This window comes from Bemisia tabaci, chromosome 1, assembly GCF_918797505.1.
Source record: "Bemisia tabaci chromosome 1, PGI_BMITA_v3".
Classification (NCBI taxonomy): domain Eukaryota; kingdom Metazoa; phylum Arthropoda; class Insecta; order Hemiptera; family Aleyrodidae; genus Bemisia; species Bemisia tabaci.
This window is the reverse complement of record NC_092793.1, coordinates 57,790,039-57,815,296: the sequence shown is the minus strand read 5'-3', so window position 1 is coordinate 57,815,296 and position 25,258 is coordinate 57,790,039. Positions and strand designations below refer to the sequence as shown.

At 38.0% G+C, this 25,258-nt stretch overlaps 1 protein-coding gene across 1 annotated transcript in view; it reads left to right on the top strand.

Annotated features, from left to right (window-relative positions):
- Positions 1-12,748, top strand: part of LOC109043067 (A disintegrin and metalloproteinase with thrombospondin motifs 9) — a 195,971-nt gene extending 183,223 nt beyond the window's left edge. The window contains exons 20-34 of the mRNA XM_072306217.1: positions 558-684; positions 1,112-1,325; positions 1,653-1,817; positions 2,407-2,571; positions 3,258-3,467; positions 4,279-4,470; positions 5,456-5,626; positions 6,137-6,301; positions 6,933-7,121; positions 7,903-8,076; positions 9,288-9,473; positions 10,070-10,232; positions 11,146-11,326; positions 11,814-11,874; positions 12,719-12,748. Coding sequence (XP_072162318.1) covers positions 558-684; positions 1,112-1,325; positions 1,653-1,817; positions 2,407-2,571; positions 3,258-3,467; positions 4,279-4,470; positions 5,456-5,626; positions 6,137-6,301; positions 6,933-7,121; positions 7,903-8,076; positions 9,288-9,473; positions 10,070-10,232; positions 11,146-11,326; positions 11,814-11,874; positions 12,719-12,748 — 2,393 coding nt within the window. The remainder of the gene's footprint in view (positions 1-557; positions 685-1,111; positions 1,326-1,652; positions 1,818-2,406; positions 2,572-3,257; positions 3,468-4,278; positions 4,471-5,455; positions 5,627-6,136; positions 6,302-6,932; positions 7,122-7,902; positions 8,077-9,287; positions 9,474-10,069; positions 10,233-11,145; positions 11,327-11,813; positions 11,875-12,718) is intronic.
- Positions 12,749-25,258: the final 12,510 nt, after the last annotated feature.

Below are 25,258 nucleotides of genomic sequence, written 5' to 3'. Positions count from 1 at the left end.
ATCTATCAAAGAAAATCAAGACCGAAGTAAGTGTCACTTGCAATTCACAATTAGAGACTTGCAGGAGTTTGCTCCGCTCCACAATTATTCTGGAAATGTATTTTTTTACCGCCATGTTAATCTCCTTTTAAGCCACTGATGACTGAAGGGCTTATAAACCCTACTTAGTAACTTTTTTTGTATCACAGTTTCTTATAGTCTGCTTGACGGAAAGTGGCGGTTAAGGGGTGAAGACAGGTGAGCTGCTTGGTCTATAATTAAAGAGTTGTCAAACTGCTGCAATATTGGCTTATATGAATGAGCTCATGTCTAATTTACCTTAATTTCAAACCTTGAACAATACCCCCAAGCCAGTCACTGACTCGGCCCCTTAGCTGCCACTTTTGTGGTGTGGAACATAGTTCAGCTTTGATCATCCAGACTTTTCAGAATTTCCCCTCCATTTTATAGAAACCTAATTCCTCTCCTGAGTACTCTGTCTTATTCATGCTTCATTGTTAGCTCATTCTTCGTTGATTTCATTGCTTTCTCTTCTTTTGTTTCCTGTTCTCATCTAGGCGAGACAGAACGAATGGTGAAATGTGTAAAACTTGATGAAGGTCATGAAGTTGCGGCTGATTACTGTGCAGGTTTACCTTTGAGAGAACCAGTCCGGAAATCATGCAATGTTGATTGTGAATTAAAGTAAGTGCTGCGAAACCTTTTGTAATTTTGGAATCTTTTTGAAAATGTGTTGTTTGTTTAATGTGCAACACCGAAAATTGGATTTTTGACCCCCTTCTCCCCCTTGTTAAGCACTTCTAACATAGGTCTGCATCCCCTTGAAAACATTGTGTAACGCTCTGTTTAGTCTGGCCCCCTCAAATTACCTCTTTGTGATAAGTTTTGGATGAAAAATTACCATCTCGCTTCGATCCTTCATCTTAGATTTCTGAAAAATCGGCACTACATATTTAAAATTCTAACACTCCTCTTAAATCCTCTCTTTTGGAACCAATGGCTAAATAGTCATCTACAGAAGTAACTACATTTAAAGTTTAAAAAATTCCCTCTTTAATTTCCTTCTTTCCTGTTTTCCCTACATCTGAAATGTTTTTTTTGTTTTTTATAGATGGTTGATTGTAAGTCAGTCGGAATGCTCTGCCATGTGTGGAAGTGGTCATCGAACACTCAGAGTGCAGTGCATTCAACATTTTCATCATCCATTCTCCTCACCTGTACCTCTAAATAACAGCACATGCAATTTTCTGCCGAAACCTCCAACTGACATTCCATGCAATGGTCCCTGCAATCGTGGTAGATGGCGCTACTCACAATGGGGAGCGGTAAGGCAAATTGAACCATAATCTTTGTCCAATAGAAGCTTTAAAATCTCAAGGGCATCATGTGCTTCCGTCTCTAGACCTGATCTCATTAAAATATTTAATGGTTTTGCATGGATCTTTCCCTGTAGGTATATGATTTCAGGCTTGAAGTGTCCTTAATACGCATTCTCCTGCTTATTAGTTGTATTTATTTTACAATTTAAAGAGATGAGACCAAATGTTCCTTGTGAGCTATTCAGAAAATCACAATGTTAATTCCTTGTTTACTGATTCCCATAAAAAATAGTCCACCCTTATGCATTTATTAGTTTATTTCACATTTTTTAGTGTTCCAAGACTTGTGGAGCAGGTGTGCAAACTCGTCAATCTGAGTGCGTTGATGAAAACGATGAGCCCTTGCCAGAAACTGATTGTAGCCCATCGGATAAATATGACAAACAAGCGTGTGCTACTCAAAAATGCCCTCAATGGTCGGTTGGATCCTGGGGTGAAGTAAGTACTTTTCTTGGCGAAAACTTAAAAGTTGCATCACATAATATGTATCTCATCTCTTTTTCAAATTCTAAAGCATTTTATCATCTATATTATCTCCAAATTAATTCAACTGGTGCACTGGTAATTCTCAGAGCAAGCACTAGTTGTTAGTAAAAATTTGAATTTTTCAATTATATCCATGAATAAACCTGAAAATGTATAAATTTTAATTTAACTTGCGTATTTCAATAGTAATCTTTTCAATGATGAATTCATTCTTTCTAATTGAGCGTACAAGAAGGGCACTACTCGGTGACTGCGTTTCAAAATCTCTATCTCTAATTTATGTCGTAGGGAAGAATCTTATGGGCAATTTAGCTGGAATTATTCTACAGAACATAGTAGATTCGTTAAAAATATTCATTAAAAATATCAATGAAATGCATTTATTTATTTTCCCTACAATGGATGAAATATCAACCAAGATTCGTGAAGCACTGGGACTGAGAAGTTCCCTTTTTGCACTCAGCGCCCCAATTCTATCGCTTCTATCGACAAAAATTTTAATGCAGCATATCTTTGAATCAATGTGTTTCGTTTCTTTCAGTGTTCTGCCTCTTGTGGAATGGGTAAGAGACAACGATCTATCTGGTGCCAAATTAATAATCTAGTCGTTGAGCCATACAACTGTCCTCTTAAAATGAAGCCATCAGAAGTCGAGAGTTGTAACAAGCAATCTTGTCCAAAGTGGATTGAAGGACCCTGGTCTTACGTAAGTAGAAAATATCAAATTCAAGAATAAAAAAACCATGATTCACAATCGTAAATAATACAAACAAATCTGATAGTTACACATTGAAAAGAAAAGTTCTCTTTGCACAAAACACACTGGCACATCTCTGAGCAGCACTTCTTATCGTAACAAGGTGGTAAAATAGTGCTAAGTCCACACTATTTTTCAGGAAAAAGGAGGCCTAAAAGTTAAAAAATTTCAATCAGGGTAAAAAATGTTGATCCCTAATGAGTACTAGCACAAGACTGAGGGGTAAAGTGTTTAGTTCAAGCAGCTCGCATTGGAATATTAAGTTGAGGTCACACCGAGAGATCTGTAACATTTTGGGTACGTTTAAACCTCAACAGTAGATCACATTGGTTAGTAAGCCCAGCCTAGCATCCTGCAAAATCCAAGACGGCATGGAAATGTCGTCATGAACACGACACAAGGCACGACACAAAAGTGCGATCCTCAAGCCACCTACTGTCGCTGCTGAACAACACTCAGGACAAATTTTTTCTAAATTTTCAAATTTTGTCAGTCTGAGGAGACAAGATGGTGTTTCGAGGAAACAAAAGTCTGGTCATCAGCTGAAAGGTCAATTAATGTCTGCTTTTTTGCCCTTTTATTTCAAGTGACTCATTTGTCCACTAGTAAGTCTGATCGAATCAAATTGCTTTCAGTGCTCTGTCACCTGTGGAGAGGGTATCATAACACGGCCTGTCAAATGCAGCTCAGGAAACGATGACGATTGCTTGCAAGAATTGAAACCAGATGACACAAAAATATGTTATGAGCATCCTTGTCAAAGCGTTCATGAAAATGAGATACCGGACAGCAATGCAATTTACAAACTCAACCGTTGGAATTGGCGATACAGTGACTGGGAACCTGTGAGTACCTACTCATTGCATTTCACTCCACACACAGCCTAGACAATATGCGATACGCAATATGTTTTACAAGATGTGTGATCTTCAGAACCCACCTTACTTTAAATATACTGCCATAATTATTTTGTTTCGCTTTATGAACCATATTTTCAAATTGCAAGTCAATGTCATGTTATGATTAAAGTGATACTGTACAAGACCTCATAACAGTTATCAAAGCCGATCTACATCAGGGAACTGTTTTCAGTAGCTACGGTTTCATTCTGTGACTCCTATTCTTTTTTAAATTATCGATTGGAAGATTTACCTGGGATCTGCCTAACTCCATCAGATGTTGCCTAATTGTCTCTTATGTTTTATTTTTTAAACAAAAATAAAAAAGGAACTCTGAAATTCAGAGTTTTGTGAGAGTATTCTTCCTAATCTGATGGAATTTTAAACAAAATTTCAAGGTGTTATGTTGTTGTCTCTGTTAAGAACATAAAATTTTGAGGGGAAATTAAACAACATGAATCTCAGTCAGTATGATTCCGGTTAAATCTATTCAATTGATCTTTGATTTTGTGTCTTCAAAATCTTTGATCTTTCAACTCAGGGTTCAATTGAAGATATAGATCAAATGGACTGCATTTTGAAATTTGGAACTAGAAATTGTGGCTCATCTGAAAAAACACTTATGTGCATAGGGAAACTGCTGGCACAAACGTTATTTTTAAATCGGGCCAGAATTTATAGTTCCAAATTGCAAAATGCAGTCCAAATAATCCTAATTTCTCCAGTAATTATTTTACTCTGCTTGTTTCAATTTTAGTGCTCAACAACATGCGGCGAAGGCATCAGAAGGAGATCTGCAATATGTTATGATGAAATCGCCTCAAAAATATCCGACTACAGCAATTGCAATTCAATCGAGAAGCCAAGACAGACAGAATCATGTTTCGTAACATCCTGCGGTATTTGGAATATAAGTGAATGGGGACCTTGCTCAGTTAGCTGTGAGCAGGTAAGCAAAGTATTAATCTCCTGTCTTAAGATTAACACGGCTCTTTTTTATCATCGCAAGTTTTCAGATGAATGCAAATCTTCTCAAGAACCTGCCCTTTATTGAATTTCCCATGAGGTATTAATGAGGTCTAAACTCGAGCCACAGGCAACAAAAAATTAATATAGAACAATACTTTCACTGTCGCCTTGAAAACAAATCACAAGCCTCTCATTTTTTTAATAATGAGTCTATTTTGCTAGTCATAGAATCATGTTTGGTGGTTTAAGATTATGAATTTGCAAAATACATATAATAAGATTTGTTCAAATGCCAAGTTTCTAAGTCTGATATTAACAGAAATATCGCTCATCTAAATAAACGGTGTGTGACACCATCTACTGCGATACTTAGTGCATGTCATGGTTTTTTTCCTCCTCAGATTCATCATTTAATGATATGTACATTTACACTGGTTGCTCGAAGTAAAATGTGGATGAAACCATGCACCACCGCGGTGGATTGCATCGTATGTTGTGTTTTTACATGGGCATTATCTTCATCAATTCTGGATGTAAAAACTTAGCGTTTAAATGAATCTTATTTTTTCGGCTAATTTCTAAGCTTAAATCATCAACAAACTCCTCTGTGACATGTGCAACTGACGCATTGAAATAAGAAGTTGTACTGCACAATTGGAAAGTCATGCCATCATAAAGGGATGAATTGGGAATCTCACAACTAGTGCTAGTATCCTGCATGCATAAATACTGACCAACCAGACCTCCACAAAATATTGTGGTGCGAACTTCAAATGAAATGGATATGCTTGATTGCATTCTTTTTCTTTTCTCAGAACTTCTCTTCATCAGTTAATCAGTCTCTCCCTTCCTAACATCTTCAGAATATCTTTCAATCTCCAGCTCAAATGTAGCATGATTTTTAATTTTTCAAACTAATCTCTGCCCTTCTCTGACTGTTCTCTTTTCTGCCATTTTTGTTATAGGGCACTTCGACAAGAGAAGTAGCATGCATTTCAGTTTCAGGCGGTTTGCCTTTGCCTGAACAAGAATGCAATGAACCAAAACCTTTAACTGAAACAGTTTGTGAGGCTGCAAAACAGTGCAGTGCTGAAAGTAATATTCCAGCTCAATGGTTGGCTGGTGCTTGGAGCCAGGTAAATCAGATATCCAAGCTACATACTTAAATGTGGTGACGTAAAAAGAAAATGATCTAATACTGATCATTTGTGTGTGTGTGTTTTTTTTTGGTTTTTTTTCCTGTCTTCTGAATCCTTACTTAGCTCTGCCTATTGGCGTATTAGTATTTAACCATCTTCTTTCCCTGGTGTATGGGCTAGGGTTTTCCGACTGAAGGGTCATGACTAAGAATCGAAAATTGTTCTTCACTACAAAACATCATAAACTTTTTATTTCACTTTGCATTTTGCATGAATTTATTCCTTGAAAAAGTCTTCATTGCTAACAGCATTATAACTGAACTCTCATAGAATTATTCTTTTTCATTTAGAGTGACTTTTCCATCTCTCTCTTTTTCCTCTCAGAGCCTCCTTTTCTCTAACCATTCATGAAGACGGATTAATTGATTATTTGCTAAAACTGCTCCATGTTAATTTCTTTTTACCATGCAAGTTCTCTTTATGTAAATTTAAAACCCTTGGTTTCAGTGTTCAAAGCCCTGTGATGGAGGTTTCATGTCACGTCAAGTTATTTGTCAAGTAGATGGTCAACCGAGCTCTGCTTGCGACATGTCTAACAAACCTGAAACTACTGCACCTTGTAACCAACAGCCATGCATCAAAACAACTTGGAATTTTGGAGACTGGTCTCAAGTAAGTTATCTCGAAAGTACACCAGAATGGTATTGTGTAAAATTCAAATAAAGTGTAAATAAAATAAATTAATGTATCATGGATTCAATTTTTTAGATTTCTTTGAAGCATCATTTGATTTTGCTTCATCTTATGAACTAAACTGTGCTTGAACTCGTAATTTGTTTTTATCAATTATCAATCAGTTTATTGAAAAGAGGATTTTCTGATGTGCACTGTGTGTACCATTGCATATTAGACATCATGTAATTTTCATTATTGCCCCCATAATGATACTCCAAAACAGTTTAGAATATATTTAGACAAAGCATGAATCCTCTGCTGAATTCCATAATCTTAGTTTCAACAATACTATGATTTTAAAGCATATACTTTCTTAAATTGCTTGCTCTAATTTTTAGTAGAAACTAATTTCTAGAGATATGGAGGACATTTTAAGCACGTTACCAATTTGTCCGTATGTATGTAAATCAAATCTTTTTGAAACCAAATCGCCTTCCATCTATTTTTTGCCTATGTTTATTGTTTTTTCATCTGGGAAAATAAATATTTATGAATCATCTTGTATTTTTTCCATATTTCTAGTGTGATGAGCATGATAATTTCCTTCATGTGTGTTTTTTTGTTGTAGTGTAATGTGAGTTGTGGTGGTGGTTTTCAACATCGTCAAGTGCGGTGTCAGGAATCAATGCTAGGGTTTGCAAAACCTGACTCAAGTTGCTCACACACTGTAAAACCTGCACAGATTCAACCATGTAATTTAGAGCCATGTCCAGATGATGGAAAGAAATACATTTGGAAACCGTCGATTTGGGGACAGGTAAACTAACTGTCATGAATTTTTCGGTTACTATCTTTCTTCTCTCTCTGTCCTTTTTTTTCTTTCCAATATCTTCCCTTTTATACATTTCTATTTCCTCTTGAATTTTTCTTATAAGTGCCTGTGAGTTCTAACATTTAAAGGCACTTGAATGTCGTATACTAATATTGGGTTGGGAGTTACCTTTCTATCATAATATTCTTCCTTCTGTGACTTTTATTGAACTACTTTCTTGCAGATCTTAGTGCTCCTAGTAAAAATGTCAATACATGTTTGCTTGTTAAAATTTAAATGTTAATTGTAAATTAACATGTGCATTAACATGTAATCAACACATACATTAGCTTTTATTATTAGAAATTTAATCGTAAATTTAATTTGTCTTGTTCATGTTTTCCTCTTTTATTTCCTTCAAAGTGGATGTCTTTATTTCCTCTCAAAACCCTGTGGTCGCTGAAAAAAAAATTTTCTGGATCTGATTAATGCGTAAATATTTGTACTCAGCTTTTTTAAATATTCTGGTAGAAATATCTGGACAAGACTCTGTGGGCTTATCAGCAATTTAATTAATATTGAAATTTTTATTTAACAAATATTTTGAAAAATTTTCTCCCCTCAGCATATTTTTCTAAATTAAATATTTTGAAAATCGTTTCATTCTGTCGCCCAGATTCTATTTTATGATTTCACCATTCTCCCATCTTCCTTGTTGCTATCTCCTTCCAAAATGAATGTCTCCTCTTTATTATATGTTTCTTTTTTTTTACATTGTGGCTTTAAGTGTTCTACAAACTGCGGCCCTGGCACTCGCAAACGCTCAGTATATTGTGTTCACGCAACTACAAATGATGTAGTTTCACCCACATACTGCAAAGACAAACGGAAGCCACGAGATACACGAGAGTGTCGGAGAGCTCCTTGCCCAAACGAATGGGTCATGGAAGAATGGTCTCAGGTGAGTCTTGGCATATGGTACCTGTTTTCTTCACTCTCATCTCATCGACTCCTGTCCCTGTTGCATGATTGTGTATATTCTATGTCAGTCGAAGAAGACTTACACTTTATCTGTAGCCTTTTTTTGAGGGAGCCTGAACTTATATCTAATCACATTTTTGTTTTTATGTGATGCTGAATCCTTAAATACCTGACAATGTCACTTATTTTTTTGATCTTCCAACTTAGAAGCATTACTGCATTTTGAATCAAGCCCTGCTGTCCCCATAACTCCATGCATTCTAGGTCTCACCTGAAAATCGAGGAATGTTCATAAGTTGAAGAAAAAACGATTTATCGAAAGAAATTTGGTTACAGAGTGAATAATGCTACATGTTTACATCCATTGCATACCTCTCTCCATTCATATAGACCTCTACCTTTGACCTCTTATCGATTTTTAATTTTCCAAGGTTTTGACTTCTTTAATCCTCATCTTAATATTTATATCTATTTATGTAGAAGGTGTGAGCTCAATAATAATATTTTTTCTTTTTTGAAGTGGCAACCTCTCCTTTGGATGGAAGGAAAATTAGTATCGCTTATCAAATGTTCTAGATTTTATGTCTTTTTTTTTTTTTTTTTTTTTTTTTTGGGACGTGTGTAATTATTCTGAGGCAAGGCAAAGAATGTAAATGAGGGTAGATTTCAGTGAACAGGACCAAATTGGACTGAAAATTGTCCAAAAATGTTTGGCTGTCCACTCTTGTATTGTTAGATTATGATTTTAGAGACGGACAGCTGCAATGCTTTCAAAATTATGTGACAAGCTCCTCTCCCTCTCCGTTTTTTTTAAAAAAAAAAAAAAAAAAAAAAAAAATTATCTTTAAACGGGGACTCTTCCAAAATTGTATCTATCTTACAAAATGACAGTCGTCTGAAAGTACCGGAAAATTAGTCACCGTCAGGATTGTTTTTCCATTTCATTTATTGTCAGTACAAAAAAAAACAAAAAAACAAAAAAAAACTATATGCACTTGCATCTCTCGAAATTCTAGAAAGTCTACAGCCTACACCCATTTATCAATTAAAAACTGTCGACACAATGGTTTTGGATGCCATAAATTTTTTGGATTGAAATGGAAGTGATGAGAGTACCACAGCAAACTGTTAGATCCTGAGTGATTCTAGTGCTCTCAGTTTCTCACCTTTTTGTAAAATGTTTTATTACAGTGCTCAACCAGTTGTGGACCAGGAGTGCAGTATCGAGAAGTGAAGTGTCAGCGAATCCACAAGAGACAAACTTTGTTAGTCAGCAATGAAAAGTGTGATCTCAAAAACAAACCACCATCTAAACAGTCATGCCAAGTAGAAGTGTGCAATACCAACTATTTCCTTGTTCCCGGTCCATGGACAGCTGTAAGAATTTGCTAATTATAAAATTTAATAATCTAAAGAATCGACAATTATTACTGAATACAGTCTGACTCAAAATGTTATAATTTCCTGCAGAATTTTTTATTTGCTTTGATGGTGCAATACAACTGTAGAAGAGAATCGTTTGTCTAGCAAAAACCATGTTGCAGGAAACTAAAAGAGAGCAAGTACGAACCTACATTATTGGTTTGTGGAGGGGGCAGTTATGTCTTTATAGTGTTGCACATATTATTTGCTACACAATAAAAAGAAAACAATCACTAAAGTCATAAAGAATTTACTCTTAGATTTATGGTGTTAACTTTTTTCCTCATAATTATAAGGTGGTACACAGTCTATTCGCAGGGGCAAGAAGCATAAAAAGAAATGAGAAGTAACTTTCATGGTACTTTACTGAAGTAAAAACCTTCGACCATCATGGTCTCTCATACAAATTGTTTTCTTCTTTTTAGCAAACAATTAATTAATAACCTGAGTCAGTTTCCAAACATTCTCCCTCAGTAATTTTTGTTCTTGTTTTTTTATCTCCTTTTTTACATCTTCCTTTCATATCTCTTTAATATTCTTGTTTTATTCAGTGTTCGCACACTTGCGGGAAGAAAGGCCGGCAGAGGAGGAAACTATACTGCTACGACCAGCGGACTCGCAAAAAAGTCCGCCGCTCCCTCTGCAATACAGCATCAGAACCAACAATGAATATTTTCAAACCTGCAAGGAAGAGGAAATGTAACCAAAAAAGATGTAAGGCTTCATATTATCTTGTAAATACTTTTTTTCCTGGTCCTTTTTTAAACGCAAGATTTGGTTCCCGCATATTGTAATGCTTTATCTGCATGTATTTTAGATGCATTTTGTCATGAGATAGTCATGCCAATGGACCTAATCTTGTTAAATCATTGTGGTTGGAAAATTCTCTTGCAAGCATTGTTCATTTAGTTCATGTAGAGTGCTAATGCCGAAGGAAAGATTATTCCAATCCTAGAACAATACTAAGCCTGCGCACATGGAGTTTGTGATGTTGGAATGGAGCGGAGAGTAAGAGTTCTGTTCTCTGCATTCATCAGTTCAGTTTTGCAGCTCCTACCTGAGCTCAAGTCATTTCAGTCACAGATCCAATAGGAGAAAAAGTGTTTTTTCAACTTTGATTCGGTGATGAGTGTCACAAGGCTATGTACCACTGTCAGAAAAAACTGAGAAATGTCAGGAAAAATGACAAAAGTATCAAGAATTAATCGTCAATTCACCTTTATTTGTTTTCAAGCATGTAATGGAGGTTCCAAGTAATAAATGCAGTGTGAAATCTATTTTAAATTATGTCATTTCAGCAATCCGGTGTACCCTTCAAAGTCAAGGAATTTTAACAAAATTTGTCCGGGGTATCAGGAAATTGTTAAAGAATTTCACTCGCAAAATCCTGTAGCGACCTGGGACTGTAGGTTGTGAGGACAATTTATCTTTGCCTAACAGAAAATCTGTAGTCAATGCTCAAAGCAGTTTTGATTAACTTACTCTGTTAACTCAGTTTGATTAACTTAACTTTGCAACTCATTATTTTACTGCTAAAAAGTTTGTTAATAAGCGTGTACACATCAGGATGGAACTTTAAATATTCTTCATAATTTGAACCTATTTCAAAGTTATTTTTCCCTTACAGGTAGTCTGTCATCTTGCTTAGCCGTTAAAGAAAAATTGGCAGTTAAGGAAGACAGAGAATATCCCATGACAGTTGCAGGTCGCAATATCTCAATATTTTGCCATAATATGAAGTCAGAGAATCCACAAGAGTTTCTTTCTCTACCGTCTGGTGAAAATTATGCTGAAATATACGGTCCTAGGTAAATTTTTATGCATCAGTTTTATTGATTGCTTCCTTCATATCACATCAATTACAAAAACCAACCAATGCTATTTTACCAGTTATCATATCAGAATAAATTGTTTGACAGATTAAGCATTTAAACACTACTGGATAATTTGTTCTGTCTAAATTTCAATAAGAACACATAAAACACACCAAAAACACAAATAATTAACATATATGAGAGTGAGATTAGCGTTTAATGTTCCTGGCTCATGAATATGACCTAAATTGTTGGTAAATTTAGTCATCCTAAATAATCCAATCATACGGCAAATAATTAGACTATTTTATTATTTTTTTTCTCCTGTGATACATTACACTCATTGATTTGTTGAAAAAGGTCCAGCATAAAGAAATAGGTATTTTTGGCGAAGAGAAAGTTTAGATTAAAACTTTCTCTAAACAGAATACGTTGATTTTTCTCTTACAAGTTAAAATTTCCAATTTCAATGTGTTTTCAGATTGATGGATCCAAGATCTTGCCCCAGCCTAAGCCCCGGGATCGAGCCGCGTCGGGGTAGAGTAAGAGTGACTCCGCCACCGTCAAGACTAAACATTTCGTAAAAATCAGCAACCGATAAATACCGCAATAGCGTAGCAATAAGTAAAAAACAAATGCAGAAAGGAAACAGAGGATAAGTAGCACAATTTCCATATTAATGGGCCATCCACGTGATTCGGGTAAAACGTCTTGAGGTAGTGGGCTCCAAGGCATGCAGGCCGCAAGGATGTCTCATAGAACATGCGGCGTCCTTGGCCTCATCGACCCATTTTTAGCGGGCCTTACCACTATGCGCTCGGATTTCCTACCAAGGTGGCGAAAAGAGAAGAAAGAACAGAGACTCTCTTTCAATAAATAATATTCATGTGTAATGATATTTTTTTATACTCCCTGGCCTCGCTTCGTACTTTTGCAATAGAAAGACTTATGTAATGGAAGTAAATCTTGAGTTATTGAAATTATAAGGGTAATGAGATGTGGAGCGGGGCAGGAGCTAACATCGCATCCTAACACAAAGAAGAGGAGTGCTCAGCGAGATAAGCCCACTGCTGGTACCAGGGGTATTGAGTAGAAGCGGCATGCCGACACCGTCTGGAAAACACCAAGAGATGAGATTCCCGAGTATTCTTAACTATCTTGTGATTCTCCGTGGTATTTCCTTCTTATTTTTCACAAGACATAAATAATTGTTACACGACATTCCTGAGCACTCGTTTATAGGGCCAGTCCGGCGCGAGCAAGTGTTAGCATATGCACATCGCAATCGTCGACGTTCAAAGCCGATCAATTCCAGCTGCTATCTATGATACATTTTTTATATTTTTCCTCTGCCTTTCCACTTGTTTGTTTTTCTTTTTTGAGCAGAGTAAACACGGAGAAACGACAGATGGTTAAGAATTATAACGCATATCGTTTCCTCCTGAGTGTGACTGATATTTTTACATTAGGCGTGAACGTTTCAAAGTCGATTGCATTGCCGAGAGGAAATGGGATTTACATTGTAGGGCCAGCTAGTATAGCGATGAGACGTTTTACCTATCTTGGCTATTCTGGGTCGCAGAATATAACCTCTGAATAAGCGACTGCTCAGAGTGATAACACGGCGTGAAGGAATTGGGTAAATTCTCAGGGAGTGAGGGGCTGGGAGTTCTCGGTTGTTAAGGGGGATTGGGGGGGGGGGGGTTGGGGGGGGAAGAAGGGGTTTCTGGGGAGGTTAAGATGTCGAGGGAAGTTATTGGCTAGGTTGGGCAGGTGGCTGGCCCGATATAAAATCTCGGTGAACTTCATCAAGCAGATAGAGCAGATTTAAACATCGACAAGTTGGCAGCGATGTAGAAATAACTAAAATGGGCTTGGGGGCGGAAGTACTGGTTGTAAACGGTCAGCCAGTAGCTTTCGTTGTGTAGAGACTTTCGGCCCGGGAGAGATGCGAAGATAGAGTGCGAGAGGGCAAAGTCGCTTTTTTAAGAGACACGTGCTTCGACTACTTTATGAGTTATCATGTTAACTGCCATTAATTTACCATTTTTTCAAGGTGAATTGAAATACGTCAGATGGTGGCACCAAGTTTTGAGGGCGACGAACAAACATACGAGTGCAATTGAGTATGGCATTGACTGCGATCATGATTAATTCACACTCACAGAAACAATTGCAAAGTACTAGCATTCACGTACGTTTCGTTCTAAAGTGGCTATGTCTTGAACGCATTGCATTATGTCATAGTTCTCTTGCAATGTGGGATGTTCCGTGTTGAGCATACTACTCATAAATTGCAGGGGCAAGCCCCTGAGGCTTTTTTTATGAGGCAGGGCATCTAACGGGATTCGTGACTGCGCAAGGCGCAGCTAGCTACGCGACTGTAGATCTCCAAAGGTTGTCCCACAAAGAGGCACTTTTTTAAAACCATTATATATAAAACTATTAATTCTTCACAAAAATTGATTAGAGTTATAAAGCACGCTGGTGGTCAAGGCGTATGTCCCAAAGAAGCCGCGTACAATTTTTCCGGGGAATCAGTACTGTCTCAAGAGTCAAACGATTTCACTGCAGAAGGTTATTCCGAGGAATGTCGGCAGAATGGGCCAAGTCCCGCAACATACTAACGATATTAGATGAAATTTCGGGAATTTATGCGCTTCGCGGCTATCCGATAAAACAGAAATTAGGGTGGGAGAAAGAATGTCTGATCAGAGCAACACAAGTTGCCCAACAGAAAACAATGAAAGAGACGCAGGGAAAAGGCGAGGGATATTTGAAACTTTAAGAACAATGTGTCACCGCCTCGCAAAGCACAACGATGGACTCACGATAAAGTTCGGGGGCGATTTCTCTGTCTGTTTTTAAATTACTCTAATTTAACTGGGGCCGAGTACAAATGATCACTTGACTTCATGTAGGGCATAATGCGCGCTATGTCGAGCGGATAGTAATGTAAACTAGATAGGAATGTAGCAGCACGATTTCAGGAGAATTCAGGAAGAAAAAAAAGAAAGTTGAAAAAGTGCAGCATGCGGCCAAGTAAAGGGCAGGTGAATAATTATTCGTAGTAGAATTACGACTCTGATCTGTTATTTATTTAACGTTTCAATTGTTAATGTTATTTTAATCTATTTCATACTTTCAATTGATTAAAAACTCAAATCACGCCCTATATGGGGTCCTGATGTAGGCGATGACTGTATGAATTGCACTGAAGTGATACATTGTTGTTTAGTCACGAGGGAACAACAAATTGAAAGGTGCGCGCGCTCCGCTTCTCATTTTCAATGTCCTGGGTCGATGCATACAACAATTCGTGAGCCGCTCGGGATGTCGCGTAGTTGCATACTACAAACCTATGAAGGTGCGCTGGCGTCTGACCTATGTCCGTATCGTTCAGGAAACAATGTAGTGCCTGGCGGTCTTAAGTTGCGCAGGAGTTAAACGTTGTATTTGAGCATAGAGCGGTGATGCAACCAGTGAAATCCTGGCAGAGTTCGATTTGAGACCGTACGAGGCCAGGTGCGTGAGAGGAAGAAACGCCCGTAATGAGCCGTTCAGTAAGCGCTCTGGCCTAAGTTTACCTCCTAAGATAAGAAAAATTATGGATTTACTAGGAAAATTGGGAATCATTATACTTCTCGCAAAAATTTTTCAGCAACAAATGTTTTGTACAGTAAGTGTATAGTTCTTAAAAATAACTGTGAGAAATGGTAAGGCCAACACATGTTTTAGGAATGAATGTCGTCACAAAAATACATGTTTTATCACGGGAAATTGGTCACACTCTTCAAATATGCTGGTTATAACGAGGCGATTCTTCGCTTAGTATAAGGACTGGCGGTAATATGCATCACGGGCAGGCTTTCGCCAGAATGGGTTCAAATATTTCGACAGCACAAAAGATACGGCGCCGCTACTGGCGCGACTGTATGTTTTGCCAGCTCGAGTCGATAGGGTAGTGACTGGCGCGCAGAAGCAGATGCCCACCATCTCATTTGTTTTGAACAAACCATGCAATAAAACTCTCGATGCAAAGATTGAACGTGCCGAAGGAAAGGGGTGCATAAGACGCCTTACCTCGAGTTGGATACCTTTTTTGCCGAAGCCCTGTCAACACTACTAGATGCAAAAAATCACGGGAACTGTGGGCGCGTAGGGTGGGACCGTTTACGGCGCTTGTGTGCAACAATGCCTTCCCATTAATGAAGAAATGAACGAAAAAATTATGAAAGAACAATTCATCGCAAATTGGTTCATCTAATTTTAACTTCACGACCGGTGCGCCGTGCTGACTCCGCACTTTGTTGTCTGGCGCAATCGCGTGAGGTATGTCTACACTCTATTGTAGGCACTAAATGCCTATTTCACCGCCGACCGACATGTGGGCTAGAACGCAACTGGGGGGGTGGAGGATTGACGCAATGCCGGAGTATTCATGGGCGAGTCTTTAGGCGCTATGCGTTACGCGCCGAACCGCTGCGTTGACTGGCACTAGTGTTATTGACGTCTAAGACGTGAAGTAGTTCATGCAGTCGTGTAGGCTACTAATCTGTGTTACATACCGACCGACGCCGCCAGGTGCCTCTCCTTTCATCTCGAGTCCTCCGTCTATCAGTGCTGCTGCAGCACTTCCGTCCGCGCCGCTCACAGGACCAATTTAATTGGTCTGTTTGGTTTCTCTCTCGGGGGGTCGGGGGACTGGTTGAAAGGACAGGTCAACCTATCGGACACAAAAATATCACTGGACAAAATTCAGATTCCAATGGTCGAGACCAATAACGGCCAAAGATTTCATAAATGAGCTTCTGGCTAAATAGGCGTGTTTTGGTTGATCGTCATAGACTCGACTAAATAAAGCGTGCTGTGCTTTATAATCACCGCATAACGACAAAATTTAAATTACTATAGCTCGCATTGGCAATATTGCTAGATTTGTCGCCTTTCCGAGATTTCTCAATTTTATGTTTTATAGTTACCTACATTAAAAAAAATTGCAAAATTTGCGCGCCATGGCTCCCAAGCTGCCAGCATGTGGACACCGAAACCAGCCTTACATCCGGCCCTGTAATTTACGTTGAGGACTTGACAAACAGTAAAAATTTAGTACTTTTCATATACCTCACCTTTGGACGAAATCGATGTGCAATTTCAAAGATCTGAACTTCTTCTTCTGCTCAGAATTGCGACACAAACAACAAAAATATCCGCACTCCTTGCGGATTTGTCCGCACCTCTTATCAGTAGCTCTCCTGGACCGCGCCTTAAAAATCAGGTACAATTTCCGGACATCTCCGAACAATTCCGTACAATTGTAGACACCCTATCTTTCGAGACGATAACTTACCAAAAATTGCCCAATATCCACTACCCCGTCTCCTCTCTTGGGGAACAGGCACACATCCGTGAAAGCCTTCAATTTTTTTTTCGGGTTATGACATCAACAGCTCCAAGCGTCGCATGTTGCGTGTATGGCGTTACGGGTAACCTGCTGGCAATGCCTCTTAGTCCCAGGACAAGACACGGCAAAGACTGCAAAAATCCCTAGCAGATAGTTGTCACGTTTCCTATGTAGATTTTATGACGCTGAATCCGAAATTCAACTTTAGCGACCATAAAAATATCGGACCGAGAAGTTTGCCAATTTTGTCGGCACAATAATGCCTAAATCGCCTATTGTTTTTGTTTCATTTTTGTCCGGATTATGGCCCTGAAACTTGCCAAAACGATCTGACTGCATAAATTAAGTTATTCTTCAGAAATACGAAGGCTCGTTAAAATTTTCCTATAAGAAAAGTTCCTATACACTTTTTGCCTCAGAGGCAAATATCAAGCGCGCTGCGGGATCCAAACTATAGAAAATGAGCAAAATTTGGTTTTTTGGCGATGTTTGTGGCCCTTGTGACATCGTCAACAGAATCGATCTAACGACTACTTTGGATGTTCTAAAAAAAAAATACATCGTTAAAAATTTCCTCAAAAAAGTTTTCTATACCTTTTTTCTCAGGCAAAACTAAAGCGCTGCTGACGGGCTACCAACGCGAAATTTCGAAATAATGAAGGCAAATCGCGTTTTGTTGCGTGTTTTTGCAAAAAAATCCGGGTGAGGCAAGATTTCAATACGATTCATGTATTTTTTTTGCACAGCTGAATCCGAATTTTCAAGCTTGCTGTGCGCCATAAATCGGTAACCGGAAAATAGCGCAAAAATTTTGCGCAAAGAATGGCAAAAATCTGGTCCTTTTTCCGCATTGAGGCCTGTAAAACTTGCCAATCGATTCTAGACGATAAATTCAGTTATTTCCCAGAATAAAGCTCGTTAAATTTCCTAGTAAAAAAGTTTCCTATACTTTGTTTTTGCTAGGGAGACTAAAACAAGCGCGCATGCGGGCTCCGAACCATTCAAAAAACAGAGCGAAAATTGTGTTTTTGCGGTGAGAGTCTAGCCCGATGTCTCCTGTTTTTAAATGCTGTCCGACGAGTAATGTATCTGGACAAAATAAGTGCAGGAGTGATAAAATTACAAGCCATAGGGTGAAATGGAAATTGATGGTAAATAATAAGGATTAAACCCAAACAGCATTAACCTAGTATTGCGCAATTTTCGCACAAAGTTTGTCTACAAAGTTCGTGAGCCAACTGCCAGCGACAGGCGATTGAATTTGCCCTGAGTCAAAATACGGTAAAAATGAACTCTTTTAGGGGGGGTGGGGCTTAGGAAATTTAACGAGCTTTATTTCTGAGAATAATCTAATTTATCTGTACCCAGATCGATTTTGGCAAGTTACACGGCCATAATCCGAAAAAGTGCCGATTATTAGGCCATGTTCTTGCAATTTGGCTACTTCTTCGGTCCGACTTTTAATGACTCACAAGTTGCAAATTCCGATTCGCGTCAAAATTACATTAAGGAATCGGATGAAAACACTTGCTAACTCCGGAGATTTTTGCTAGGCTAGTCAGCCCTCATGGCATAATTTGGCGTCTGGACTATACGTCCTACATTCGAATTAGAGTATTTTTAAAAGCTGTCACGTTACCACACTGATGAGCCAGAGAGAAGTAAGGCAAAGGGAATGCAACAATACTATACTGTGAGCGATCTAAAGCATAATTTACAGAAAAAATATGCACTAAAAGAGCTCCTTTCTGACTTAACCACCAAAATTACTTATAGTCTTTCTTTCTATCTCTAATTCTCTTTAATAATAACATTTCTGTTCAGTCGACCAGAATGCGTCTTCATTGTGGCACCTGCAGCCAATAAAGACCATCCGCTACATTCGTTGTGGCAACAACTACAACAGGAAAATTTTGAAAGCTAAATTTTCCTGCAATAAGACCCTTTATTTCTGTTATGATTTAACCTCTTGATTTATGGCGTGGGCCATGGGTTCATTCTGTAAAATCTGAGTTATTGGGAAGCCTGAATATCTCGCAATAATCCATATTTTTTCAAGTATTCACCTAGTACCTACTTATATTTTGACGCTTCCTCCTGAGAAATATTAAAAAGTAAATGAGAGGTCATTAAACAGTGTCAATTTGGCTCGTGACCGTTGAGTCTGATTAAGCAATTAAATGGTGTTGGGTCCCTATAGGGACACACGGTAGGATCAGCTGTTCAATAAACAAGGTCTTGTGAAACTTTTCGACTGCGCTGGTGCGCCGAAAGCTTCGAAAGACCTGCTAGCTCTCTCGCTTGTAGTTACTTTGCGACTAAGGTACACTGCTCCAGCTGTCCAGGCATAATCTTTATCAATTTTCTTGCTCTTTCTTATTCTGTCAGTTTTTTGGAATGATGAGTAACACCTTGTAAGACATACCGTCCGCAGTCAAATCAAGAAAAAAATGGAAAACTTTTACTATACCCTAGCCAAATCAGGTGGATTTGTTCACGAATAAAAAATATAGAAAAGAATAATATTTAATAAGGAATTCAATGCGGCTAAGACATATATAAGAACGCATTGATAAAACTGATTTTGCTATTACCTCCAGAATATCATCCTACACTGTGCTGTTATATAACTTCAAATACAGTGAAGACACAGTCTATTTATGTTTCGTAATATCCTATATCCGGGAGGGGGCTATTTACTACTCGTTTATTCCGTCTTAATTACATTAATTGGTGCATCATTCTCGCGCACCGCCAACAGCAAGTGAACAGAGTTTTTATCTCTGGCGAGCTAAATATAAGATCACGCAATGGTCGTAGAATTCAAAATGAGGCAGCGAAGAAGGCTATTTTATATGGCATGAGTTTGGTACATAAAATAATACTTAAACCCCTTCCGAGCTAAAGTTACTCTACATGTCTGACGTCTAATTCACATAGGCGATGCTATATTGCTCTGCTGTCTGTAACGTGCTGGGTGGGGGGGGGGGGGGGGGGGGGGGGGGGGGGGGGGGGGGGGGGGGGGGGGGGGGGGGGGGGGGGGGGGGGGGGAGGGGGGGGGGGGTGTTAAATATATCGATTCTCTTGTAAATTTGAAAACAATGTAATTTCAATATCTGTAAATATAATGACAGCACCAGAGTTTATTGAGGCACTGAGCATTTGGAAGTTTTGGGTACAAGAACCTCGCATTCTAGTATTTTGTGTAATTTTAAGAAGAAAACACCCACAAAAATAAAAAACAACCCCAAGCAAGTTTTCTAATAGTGCGAGTGCAATCTCGCCATTAATAATACACCTGACTCTACTATGGAAATGCCATGTAAATTGTATGGCTATATCTTATTAGGAATGTCAAGTTGCATCAGAAATAGCGAGGTTGAGACAAGCTCTGGGACTGAAGTGAGATTTACGCCTTTATTTTCATGTGTTTTTTCAAACTGGACGTGTGGGAACCATGCAACGTAGTGTGGGCGGGTCACAGGTGCGCCGGCACGGACGGCAACCATTAGTGAGCAATTTGATTAGTTTCGTACTCTCACTCCAGTCTGCGAGGAAGCAAAGAAAAGCTCATCACTCACCGATAAAGATGTTACAGCATGGTCTACAAGATACACTGCTTTAAAAATGGCTGAAAAATTCCTTATTCAGCCCTAGGCCGTTTTTCAGATAGCATATATGAAAGCCGCAGATTTAAAACAAACTTCATTATGTCCAACACAGCATAAGAGGAGGGAGCATTACATACTTCACGTAATAGTAAAAAAAAACCTATGGCAAAAAGGATGTTTCTTCGAGTGGTAAAATGGCTCATCCTTCTGTTACTCAAATTAACATGTATCTGTAAGCCTCTGCGGTGGATCATAAAAATCACGGTTAAAATATACACTTGTAAATATTTTTCGATGACATAACAAGAAATACTCTGAGAAAAGGAGAATTTCAGTCAAACACTTGAACTTGATTTTCACCAAGTTGAAACAAACTGCAGCTCTGCAAGGTAAAGGTTTGTCCATCTATAGCATGAAGGATACTTTTTTTCCATGGGATAGGTTAAAAAGTAATGTCATAGATCATGGGGGCGGACACACCTCGATCACAATACATTTCAAATAAAGAGGATTCAGAGCGGAGACGTGTGGATTCTCTCTTAATTTTCTTTGCTTTTACTAATTGGTTTACCAAGGAGGCTGTGGCTCACTTTACTTTCCTCTTCTGAAATTTTTTTCTTAATAACACTTCTCCTAAAGGCGACTGGTTTATCGTGATATTCTGTAACATTGGCCTTGGCACCAGTTGAGTTGTAGTGTTGCAGTCCCACATGCTCATCACATTTTGACTTCCACAACTTGGAATAGATAGCCTAAAGAGTAATCACTGTTTTGCACACAGAAACAATGGGAAGGTTGTGTATGGTGACATGCATTTCAATAGTTTGTTCAAGAAAAATAATAGAATAGTACAACGACTGAATTGCATAAAAACAGAAAATTATTGCAACTTTCGCAGATCTTCCTTCAGTTACAAGGAGTTTAAACTGTCATAATTGTCTCTTTGAATGAATATCGCACATTTGCCTAATATACAGGAGTATATAATTAACGACAATGTAAGGGCTGTATTATGAAAAGTAGAATGACTGTCATAGCATGAAAATTTAGATGCAACTTTGCAGAAAAGTCTACAGATTACGCTTTCTTCGATTTTTCACACATGAGGTGTATTGAGGAGCAATATGAGAAGATGGATACCCGTTAAGGAGTTGAAATATACCATAATACGTAAAATGCAATCTTGAAGCTATAAATCATTATTACCACTTTTATTCTATTTAAAAAATTATTGCGACTATACCAAAATTGGAAACGAATTCTGAAATAGCATTCAGAGCTGTGACTTATTGACACTTTCTGAAGGAGCATATATCATACCAACAATTCTAAAGGCAGTGAATATATATTTAACGAGTTTCCACTCTTATCACCACAGATCCTCCTATATTGTTAGAAACTCACAGACATAATGGATGTCAAAGATATTATGTTCACAGTTCTCTTAAACGCGTATCTCTCGCGTTTTTAAACCACCTTCTACTCTGAAACCAAAATGATGGAAAGACAAGGTCATAAAAACTGTGACTCGTCAAATAGTTTTTATGAGACACAACTAAATGAACAGTTTACGCTGTTCAAAATCGAAAACTTCTAATATTTCTTCTTGTAGTTTCGTCAATAGAGTTGGAGGGGAGAAGGCAGAGGAGAGGGGCAGGCTAATATAATTCTATGAACAACTGCTAGCGTACTTAGTCATCATTTTAAAGCTTACATCGCAGCTTGAGAAAAAATAATTGTGAAAAACATGTTGGGAAAGCAGAGGAGCTGTATCTCTCCATTTCAAAACTTCATAAACCCTGATCAATCTTCGTATTATCAAATAAAAAGATTCTCGGCTTCAACAACCGAAAAGAGAAATTTAAGCCTAACTTATAAAATGAGACCAAGATCGATCAATATTTACTCCTTAGTTCCAGGATCACAGCATCGAGCTCTACGACTTTTAGGTCACCGTTAATAGCTCGTTTGTTCAAATATAACTGATTTTTTTAAATGAAAGAAGAAAGTGTTATGATTAATAAATTTTGTATCGTTAAATGAAGCAAGAAACCATGAGATGAATTGTCACTCAAGCTGATTATAACGACTCTCACTTTCTTGTTTCTCGCAATTTTTCCTCAACCTTTTTAACATAAATTAGCACTATGAACAGGCGAAGAAATAAAAGCTACCACTGAACTGGGATGTAGGTTCCGTTGAGTTTCTGTTAAGTCCCAAAAAAGATCATGAATAGTCTGAGTAGATGTTCGTTCTGCAGATTATCATTAGACCATTTATATGAACTCGAGTGCTGATTGGCTGAACAGACAAACTGCTCTGTCACCGGGGGGGGGGGGGGGGGGGGGGGGGGGGGGGGGGGGGGGGGGGGGGGCTGGGCTACTTGTTTACTCTAAGTAGAGACATACTTTTAATCACAATCGAAGGCCGCTGGAATTAAAATTTGCATTGAAGTTGGAATAATTTATCAGTGAGTTTTAGAGGAGTATTGTAATAAGTGTCTGTGTAAAAAGTTAGAAAACATTATAACAAATTATATTAATCTGGTTAACTTGATCGGGCTTAGTGAATGAGATAGTATAAATGAGTAGTAAAGACCCTTGCAATAAGCAAAGCGGCACATGGTACAGCACATTCTTACTTTGTGTAGTAAGATGACATGCCAAAGCGACGCGAGACACAAAACTCTGTATCTGCTGGTTGCGACTTTATTTCGAAAAATAGAAAAAAACATAGAGGATTATTTATTGTGATGAATGATCGAAAATTTCCTCATCCACTATCACAAAATTTCTTCAGCGAGGCTTCTGTTTAAACAACATACAATCACTAATCAACGCCACCAATTTCAGAATGCAAACTTTATCATACAAAACCAGGAGAGTCTGACATAGATTGGCACAACAACTATCAGTTAACAAAGGACTAAAGTACTGTTCTATACATATCTATCTCACAATTAATTGAGATACCTATTTTTTCCTCCTTAACAAGTCGGTGACAGTTTGTACTGATACTAAGAATAAAAAAAAAGCAAAAAAAAAACGACTTGGCTTTGACTTCGATGTTTACTTTACTTTTCGGTATTAAATTTCTTAGAGGCAGCGTTGACCAACGGTTGTTGTAACCTTGATATTTAGAGCACTTTTAACTTCTATACATGAAAAGATTACACTCAGTGAACAAAGTATAACACTCACCGAGCGCGATGTTGCCATAAGGGTTAGTAAAGCACAGCAAGTAACGCTAGATTGACAAAGCTAATGTACTCAGATGATAGGTATAGAGCATATTAACACCAAAACTAGTGAGTCCATCATAAAACAGTTTGATTTGTTAGACTCAAGCTATCAATGGCTACAAATTATGGAAGAATTTTTTTTTTATTTGATTTTTAAAAAATTGACAGAAAAAAAAATCCCTGCGATAAGTAATAACAGCCATGTTTTTCTATGCTTTTTTTGATGTGAATTTAAAATAAAGTATTTCTGAACGCGGTGAACTCAAAACAGTTGTTCTCTGGTTAAATGTACTGAGATTTTTTTTTAAAAAAAGGATAGAATGTCACCATTTTTTTTTCTGCATACAAAAGCATAAAATTATTGAGATAGGAAGTTCATGAGAGGAGACAACAGATACAACTCATGAATACAGATTCAGATGTGCTTTGATCACATGTAGCAGGCAAAACTCATGCACATTCATCTATTTTTTACCTTTTTATTTTTGGGGTTCCACTCTATTTGGCGGCATTTTAAGGTACTACCGTTCACATTGCAGACATTTGGAAGAGTGGCAATTTAAGCTTCAAACATGGTGTTATGAAAAAAGTTGTCAAATTACCTCTAGGATAGCGTAACAAGCGAGAGATTATGATCAGGCACACGCCGTGATTAGTCTCGATGATACTTTAAATTGGACAGTTGCGACTGGATGTACAAAGAGTAGGGCATCGGGAGGAGGGGACACTCTAAATGCTCTAAAGTGAATTTATAGATTGTTTCTGATTCTTATGTATATCATGAAACTTCACTCCTAAAATAAAATAAAATAAAACAATGACCAGAATTAAAACAATATTATCTACGTTTCTTAGTTTTTTTTTTTCTTTTTTAAGGAAAAAACTGAGTTTTTCTCTGGGAACGGATATTGGGAGGCAGAAAGTGTTTACGTCTTTTCTTTTAACTAGTTGCACTGAACTGAGTACTATCTTAGATCATTTGCGCTGAGTCAATATACAGACCATACATTGTTATTTTTAGTTCATACTTCTCGTAAGTTTAGTGTAGCAGATGATAGGAAGTTTTCCTTGTTTTTAAAGATGATTCCCTTTCATTGAGTTCCATACGTACTTTTCAACAGTCTACCAAGAACACTGCAAACCTACAGGTTCATCGGTCGATAGTGGCATCGAGGTTGAATCTTTCAATGATGAGAAACAACTACAGATTTATTTATTACTTCTGTGTGTAGATCCTTACCTTTACGATGCGACCATTATTAGTCCCTCAGCCTTGATAGTAGCAAATCTGATGGAAGCGTTAGATAGCTAGTTCTGTCTCGCATCTGAGGCATAGTCTAGAGCTATTTTCGTTCCAATCAGCAAGAATACGTGGATCTGAGCAATTGAGCGAGCCTGACACAAGCAAAGACACACTTGCCAGTGCATACGCTAGTCGGAACAACATTGCGCACTACCATATAGAGGACTGTACTACAATAGTATGCTCCATACTAAGTTCGGCTAATGCTCTCCTGTACTTTGTCCATGCGGAGCTTAGACCAGATAGAGTTCATCATGGCCTTGCTTATTCTAACTTGTTATGTCGAGTTCCATACTCTGAACATATTGAGTGTTGTACTGTATGGCGCAGTGTCTTCGGGGGGGAGGGGGGGGGGGGGTGTGCGGGG